The following is an 8849-nucleotide window of genomic DNA, read 5'->3' on the forward strand; positions in this document are numbered from 1 at the left end:
GAAGGAAACTCCCGACACTTCACTGAAAGCGAGAGTTTGGTGTATGCAAATAATGGTGTTAAATATTTTTAGTATCTTATGTTTATTTTGTTATGATTGATAACATACGTTTTTACAACTGATAGTGCTTGGGAACTACGCGTGGCGACTAGATGTCTCAGCGACTACTTGTCCTGGCGACTAGATGTCCTGCTCCGGGTGAGACTGCTCCCTTTTTCAACGTTACGTGGGGGGAGGCATCTACCTCTGTCACTAATCAGAGAAATAATGTTGGTGAAACCCTTTCCCCTTTCCAACGTATTGTGGGGTCGGAAAGGCAACCATGTAAATGGTTACAGAAATAATGTTGGTCAAAACCTCACCCTTTTTCAACTAGCCACATAAATAATATGGATCCCCATGCCTCCCCCTTTCCAACGTCTCTGGAGGGGGGTTGGAACCCGTGCGCCTGGTTACAGAAATAGTGTAGTCTTTTTGCGGCAGGAAACCGCCCCCCTGAATGGTTGCAAAAATAATGTAAACCACATACTTTCTTTCCAACGACGTCTTTACGGCATCGTTGCGACATCTTTGCGACATCCTATGTCCATGTCGTTAAGGTGTCTTTGCGATATCGTAAAGACATCGTCAGATCAAACGACTTATTACGATATCGTAAAGACACCTTAACGACATGGACATATGATGTCGTAAAGTTATCGTAAAGATGTCGTAACGATGTCGTAAAGATGTCGTAACGATGTCGTAAAGACGTCGCCAAACTTTGTGCCCACTGGGTGTTTAACACTTCATTAAATAAACGGGAAAAACATCAATTTTATCGTTTTTGGGGTTTTTGACATTGAAAATCAAAATTTGCGGATATTTTCACTGTCATTTTCGTAATCAGCGATTCAACGTACATCAGTATACGAATAGGGGGACCTAGAAAAGGGGCTATTTATACCGAAATGAAATGGCGCCATAACGTGATTTTATGTTAATCAGTTGGATGGATTAGGCAGCAGAGGAGAGCATAGGTAAAAAAAATTTATTTTTCGAAGCGTCTAAGCGTTCGGAATATTCCGTAAAATTAGCCAGCGACTGTAACAGAAATGATGTTGGTCAAACCCCTTTCCAAAGTTTCATGGAGGGCTGGATGTCACCCCGGGTGACTGGTCACTGAAAGAATGTTGGTCAAATGCCAACCCTTTTTGAAGGTTTCGAGGGGGAGGGGGCGTGAAGGCAACCCTGTGACTGGTCACTGGCTAATTTTACGGAAAATTCCGTACGTTTAGTCACTACCTAAATTTTTTTATAAATAATTCGACAATAATACATTTTTCGTCCAAACGTTTTGCCTAATGATTGACTTGGAAATCTATAACAACTTATTTTCGACGTATATTTTAGAAATATACGATATAGTTATTAATTTAAAACTTTATTCAATAATATTCTATGTTAAAACATCGATTTTTCACCTGTGCTCACCTCTACATAATAATCTGTCAAACCGATTGGTAAAAAATGTTAAATGCAGTCGATATTTATAGTAAATAATGATAATTCTGAGATGACGCAAATGGTAATATTGAGGGAAAAAATTCGATATATCGAAAATTCTTGCAATACTTATCAAGAATATGTTACTATGGACTTCATAATCAAAATTTGGTGTAAATCGGTTGATTGAATTAAGCTGCGTATAGGCAAACAAGGGTGGGAAAATTATACTAAGTCGGAAATATTATATATAATTCCTTTTACTATGGATGAACTATATATAATTTTCCATTTGGGTGCAATTTTGGTGCAATTATTGCAGGATATGTCAAAATACATGATTATTCCAGATAAGGATTCTTGGCAGCGTTTTTTTATACTTTGCAACGATCTGCCACTGCGAATGTTGGTTGTCTAATTTATTTTTAAAGCAATATTAGTTTTCTTTAATTTTAGGAGTAGATGTGCCAATTAATAGTAAGCTTTTAATGATGTAGTTAATATTAAAAAATTTAATTAATTTTTCTCATTTTTACGAATGAACCGAGCTTAGCTGCTCATACCTTAAATTCGGTAAATGTATAGTCAACAATTAGATTTAAAATAACACTATTTTAATTGAGGTAAGAAACTAATTATTATAGATCCATACCTGCTTTTCTGTCACTTGTGTTTATGTTTTCAGGGAGCGAACTTGAAGATTTCGAAGGTCAAACAACAAAGGAACGCGGGTTGAACGCACGTGAGAAGAAGAAATGGAAGAAGAGAACTGCCAAATCTAAACAAAAGCGGCAGTCTAGCTTGTTTTGAAATAAGTGACTGTTGGGAAATATAAGTTCTTTATGTTGTATATCTAGACAATAATTGAAAATAATTTTCAAAAGGAAGTGACACTTGCACGCAAATTCAGTTTGATTTCTATTTTAAATTCATGGAGGTTTCGCAAAGTTAGCAGTAATGCTTTAAAAAAGTTACGATTCCTAAATCCTGAACTTCCTTCCTGTTTCATTCTGTCCATTTCCATTCTGTGTCTGTCCATCGTCTGGAGTGCCGCTTCCCGCTCAATTCGCGTTGCATTTTATTTACGCGAATTTTGATTAATGTGATTACATTTCATTCATATATCAATTACAAGAGTTCTGCTCGGAAATAACAATCAATACAAGTAAGTGCAATAAGAAAATTGATAGTAAAACAAAGGATTAAAGTCCCGAGAGATTAGGCATCAAAGAACGCCGACCACGTGCTGACATTCTTATCGATCCGATTTTTTGATCTTTTTGTTCCCGTCTTGACATTTTAATGACTCATTTTATTAATTGATCATCAGTTTAATTAGTGATATCATTATCGGACCTGCAAAGTACTTAGGAGACATGATAATTGACATTGGAAGTTCGTCCTGAAAACCGGTTAACAGGTGAAATTAAGTGATTGGTGCACTTAGATTAGCTTTTGTTTTATTTATTTGTGATACTTATATTGTAGAAGAAAAACATGTGGTCTTAAAACTATTTTATATCGTTGAAAAAAGTGTCTTTATGATAATTTTTTTTATTTTTAAACTATGTTTTTGTTTTGGTAAATTAAACATTTTTATGGTAGCACAATAAGTATTTGAAATTAGATATTGGGCATGTCTAATCATTACTAGTCTAGCCTAGAATGATATGATCGGTATTATTGGCTAGAAATAATAGCAGTACGTGTACTTAGAGATAAAAGGACTGATTTCCGGCATATTTTTCATATGATTAATTTTTTCTTATGTGAGGAAATATTCCATAATTATTATTTGAGAAATTTTTAGTTTGATCAGGAGTTGAAGCTAACATTATTTCACCACGGTTACTATAGGTCAGGCAATTTAAAACTAGTGAGGGAATGTCAGAAAACCTACAAGAGTTAGGAAATTTTCGATAAACCGAAGGTCACATCTACCAAATTGTGCATGACTGTTGTCAATCTGAAAGAAAAATGTTCCCAGCAGCACGCACTATTGCATGTCAACTTTGGTAATGTTGCTGCAATATGTAAATGTCCTCTCCCAACCCATATTGCTTGGAAATTGTCTGGAATTGAGATCACCTCCTTTCAATATTTCAATATAATTTTGCGACATTGTTGTAACATTGCAGTAATATTAATTTGCAGAGGACATTAATATATATTGATGCAATATTTCACGGCAATATTGTGTGCTGTTGGGGTTGTTGGGGTTGGCCAGGGCAAATGAAAAATTCGTCAGGGAAAAATTGCAATTTTCGAATTTTACCAATTTCATATGTTATGTTTTTTTCAGTTTTGCCCGCATCCAGGTTTTATTCTTAACTTTAACAATTTTTTTAATTTCAATAAAAATAATGGCGATGTTTTCCGTAATAGTAGATACTGCCTTTTTTGTGTCACAAGTATCGTAAACCACTTCTTAATTGAAATTCAAAATTTGAAGAGGTTTGATTTCATTTTCTAAGGAGTATTGATCATTTACTTGTATTATTACATATTTTCATAGTAATGTGAAGTAGCAATTTGTTAAATGACTTTCATTATCCAAAGTGCAAAATCTATTAATTTATCTATTTATTTACATTTCAGTCAAAAGTTTAAATTTACCTCTTTTTTTATGTTTGTTTATGATTGAGGCAATTTGTATATTTTTTAAAGTAGATACTGCAAAAATAGTTGAAATTTTTGTTTTCTTAAATTTGAGGTAATATCAGAAGTAACTAAGATTTTGTCATTTCCTTAGTCTCATTTTAAAGCTATTTTCCCACATTATCGCAACAGCTTATGAGCAAAAATTAAAAAAATTCCTATCAAGGTGCAAGAATTTAAAGTTGTTAGAAAAAGTTGGATAAATTTCAATATTCTTTTTGGTAAGAACAATATTTTTGTAAATATATGTAACATATAACCATGAATTTTCTATAACAATTCTTAAAAATATATATTTATTTAATTGGCAAAATTCTTCTCTGAATTGTTATAGGTTTGCCTTCCCGCCCCCATGAGGCTTTGGAAAAGGGGTAGGGGTGTGACCTTAAATTATTCCTGTGACTACACGGAGAGAAATTTCGGATGATTAATTCACGGCCACTCCTTGATTTTATTACGCTTTGGCGCGTGGACTAATATCTCGGAGGCCTTGCTTCTAAAGCATGTCTCGAAATTTCACGCATCAGGCCACGCCCCTTTACTCTCAGGTCTTAAATTCTATGCTCTTAAATCACGTAAAAATTGTGGCTCTAAAATCACGAGCTTCCGTGAATTATTCTCCTGAAGTTTCGCTCCGTGTAGTCACAGGGGTACTTTCCCGTCGCCGATTAGACGTTGGAAAGGGATAGAACTGATATCTGCAATTGTTTGATTATTTCATTTAACAGAAAAATATACGTATATTTCGAGAAGTTTCTTTGCTCAATTTCAGAATTTTTAGTACTTTCAAACTCCACCCCATAATTACTGATTGTGTGTGTGTGTGTGTGTGTTTGTGATTTTTCTGTTTTCTAGTTCCTATTGTAAATCATTGTAGAAAATAAACACAAGGCATTTTTAACGGTTTGTTTAGGTTGTAATAAACTGAATTACAATTTGTATGACTTGTAAAATTTATCCTGGAAATGGTGTCTTTGGTATCCACCACCAAATTGAACACTAGAATTTTATCTAATCTTGTCAATACAAACCGATCAAATATATGTGTAATTAAATCGAAATTTTGAAGGTACTAAGTGTTTCTATGGACATAACAGGGCTCTTTGTGTGTGAACATTAGTAAATTTTAGTCACTTTTTTGTTTAAAATAAGTCGCTTTGAGTCACTTTTTTGTTAAAAATTAGTCACCATTAGTCACTTTTTAGCTCCAATTAGCCACTTTTGTCACTTTTTTGTGGTACATTAGTCTGTGGCAGCCCTAATAATACCTTTTTGTAAGGTGTGCACGGCCGGAAACTTAACTTCCGCAATGTTTGACCTGGATAAAAAAAACCAAAGTTTTTCGATTCTATATAACAACAGCAAGAGACATACGTAGGATATTTTCGAAATTATGATTTTTCGCGATATGTTGCAATTTTGAAAAAACGTTTAAAGTTCATGAAAAAGTCGTTACAGACTTGTATACAAAAAAAATGCAATATAAAAAAAATCTACGTACGTCGCTGGAGAAAGCAATTTTGAATAGTTTTAAAATATCAGTTCGATCGGTGCAGATTTGTTCGATTTATGTGTCCGGCCATTTGAAAAAAAGTGGTTTCGAGAAAAACGCGTTTAAAGTTGTAAGTATTCTAAAATCACTGGGGCCTACCTGAGATGCGTTGCAGCATAAATGAAAATTTGGCCATTTAGGCATTTTTTCCGCCATCCATCTTTTGGTACATTATTTTTGAGACCCTAAAAGAGCTGTTTCGAAATTGTGGGAAATAACTTTAAAATGAGTCTAATATTCCAAAATGTTGATTATTTCAGGTATTACATCAAATTTAAGAAAGAATTGGAATTCACACTATTTTTGCAATATCTACTTAAAAGCAGACAAATAGGATTCATCCTGGGTTATTTTCATACCGAATTTTGAGAGCATACAATTTTTTAAAGAAATATTTTTTTAGTTCTGATATCATTAAAATTAAGAGAACTAATCATAAAAGAAGTTAACTTAAACTATTGACCGGTAGTGCAAAGGCCGTGGGCACGTGTACCAAAATTTTAGTACGAATACTGGGAACTAGAAAAGGGGCTATTTGTATCGAAATTTCGGTATAAATAGCGACATTTTTCGGTACATATAGACACTCCTTTATTTGAGTCGGTGAAAGGAAAAATAAATATTTGGAACTAAACAAGGTTTTAAAAAAACTCAAGTTTCCAATGGAAGGAGCCACTGCCAGTCCAAGAAAATCTTCGAAACGCACATCGGAGCCCGTCGACGAATGGTTACATAATGAGGGGTTCTTTAGGAAACACTGTCCTAAGGACCCTACCTGTTTATTTCGGGCTGTTAGTGAACAAGTCTATTTAACACAACATTTTCATATTCGCGTCAGGAACGAGTGTATTGATTTTATGAGAAAAAATCGGCAACTGTTCGAGGAGGTAATAATTTCATAAATTTTTTTCACGAGAATTTATTATTTAAATAAATTTGAAATAATTATTTTCTTTCTCTGTAGAAAATCTCCATCCCATACGATAATTATCTCGAACAAATGGCTTGTTTTACTGAATGGGGCGGAGCTCACGAAATCGAGGCAATGTCTCTTAGGTACGAAAGAGATATTATAGTTTTTGATGGCCATACCTTGACTAAAAACTGTGTTACCAATTATGGATCCAGTAAATTCATTTACCTGTGCTCTACTTTGCAAAAGCAATACGAGAGTGTTTACACTCAGGAATTCATTTCCACAGCCGCTTTCTGCCAATGTAAGTTTTGACTTATACTCTAAAATTGTTAGTTTGAAATTAAAATTACTTTTACTGAAAATGGTATATATTTGCAGCATTAGTATATCAGTCTTTATATAAGGACGTTTTTAAGATGGAAAACGTCGATGATACTGTACATAAGATGCTTCATGATAGGACCCACTCCTTTAGACATGAAAAGTTTTTTTCCAAAGGGAACTTGGACAATAGAGAGTAAGTTTTTTAATTGACGATTATTCGTGGTGGTCGCTGAACCCGCTGGGCTACAAAATAAATAATAATGAGCAATGTCTAATTGGAGACTTCCAAAAAATGATCTTTTAAAATTGAGCAACATGTAGCTGTTGAATCTTGAAAAGTACAAACCACAATGTGACAATTGTTAATTTAAAACGATTTAAATTGAAATAATTCATCTTTAAAAGATAAAGTATAACAGTTTTCACCATTCTATTTTAAAAGTGATTATTTTTAGTTCAGTCTTTTAATTTGGAGTGTTTCCATTTTTAAATTATTCCATTTTTAACGTTGAAAATGACAGTGGGGATTTATTTTTTGACCAACAATCTGATAAATTCTTGCCTTATAAGTATGTATTCCCGATGACTAAGTTTCATGTAATACGCATTTGTTACATTGAATTCTAATTTTTATTATCTTAAAAATTTCTGCTAATTTCCATTTAAAATTTCCATGATGCTTTGATATTTATTAACGGTAATTATCTTAATTATTGGTATGTACAGAAACTTTTGTCATAATATGCTATTGAGTATAGGTAATCGGCTACTTTAATTTCAACTAATACCATAACGAACCTTCAATGAATCATTATCTCTGAACTGAGCAAAAATACCCAAGTCGTACGACACTTTGTGATTTGATTGCTTCACCAAATTATAGAGAAAAATGAGACCAGCTCTGTAGATCTTTAATTTCTGAGAAAATCCTATTTCAGTTTTGAAAGCTGAAATATCCCTGCTAGAAATTTCTGATTCAACTTTCTGTCCGAAGCTTTCCATATCTTTCCGATTCTTTCCGAAATCGGCATCCGAAATTCTATTTGAAACTGTATCGCCATTGTCTTTCCGACAATGGTATCTTTACGTTTTTTCCGATCTTTTCCGAAACTGTGCCGCGCGCATTTTTATCATTTTCTATCAGATTTTATCAGAAAACTACATTATGTAATATTGTTATATAAATATTGAATACAACTTGATATGTAATTATTATGTAACTGTAAATAAACTTATAAAATGAAAATATATTAGGGAATTAGAAAGTAAAAAATTATTCATTTCATAAATTTCGAAATTTAATAATTTTATGATTTATAATTTTTTTTTAAAATTAGAATTGTTTAATAATTTTGATATTGATAAGTGAAAAAAATGGATACAAGGAATTATTTGTTAAAGCTTGTTAAAAACAATTATTTTGTTTGTTCTAATTATTATTATTCATTTTCTAATAATAATAATTTGCAAAAAGAAAATAATATATATTATTATTGATAATAAATCATTTCTGATAAAATCTTCTAGAACACCAGTGGGACACTTCTGATAAGATCTGATAGAATTGTATTGGGACAAATTTTCGGAAATGAACTGAAAAATTCGGATGCAGATTTCGGAAAGATTCTGATAAAATCTCAAAAGAATATTTTTCCGACTGTTTCAGATTCAATCAGAAATTTCCTTTTAGAATCTTCCCGATTTTTTGTGCAAGGATGAACATTTTAGTTTTGAACGTTTAAATTCTCTTAATTTTTAATTGTTCGATGTAGAACGTATCAAATTTAAATGTACTTTTTAATACTTTTTTTTTTATTACACCATTAAGCCATTTCCCTTTCGGGGTAGGCGTGACTCACTCGGCAGGGGAAAGGAGTAGTGTGTGGAAGGGATAGAAATTTTTCAGATTGATCC

General features: G+C 32.8%; 1 protein-coding gene across 4 annotated transcripts in view; it reads left to right on the forward strand.

The window, feature by feature from the left end:
• The first annotated feature begins 2255 nt into the window (after nucleotides 1-2255).
• LOC117168550 (protein ovarian tumor locus-like) overlaps nucleotides 2256-8849 on the forward strand; it is a 46221-nt gene continuing 39627 nt past the window's right edge. Inside the window, exons 1-4 of one of the 4 annotated variants that reach the window (XM_033354286.1) lie at nucleotides 2256-2650; nucleotides 6279-6582; nucleotides 6660-6912; nucleotides 6990-7128. In XM_033354286.1, the coding sequence (XP_033210177.1) occupies nucleotides 6358-6582; nucleotides 6660-6912; nucleotides 6990-7128 (617 nt within the window). In that variant the 5' untranslated portion in view covers nucleotides 2256-2650; nucleotides 6279-6357. Of the gene's footprint in view, nucleotides 2651-6256; nucleotides 6583-6659; nucleotides 6913-6989; nucleotides 7129-8849 lie in introns of those variants that run through there. The other 3 variants (XM_033354288.1, XM_033354285.1, XM_033354287.1) reach the window with 3 other exon arrangements.

The sequence above is a fragment of the Belonocnema kinseyi genome, chromosome 2, assembly GCF_010883055.1.
Source record: "Belonocnema kinseyi isolate 2016_QV_RU_SX_M_011 chromosome 2, B_treatae_v1, whole genome shotgun sequence".
NCBI lineage: Eukaryota > Metazoa > Arthropoda > Insecta > Hymenoptera > Cynipidae > Belonocnema > Belonocnema kinseyi.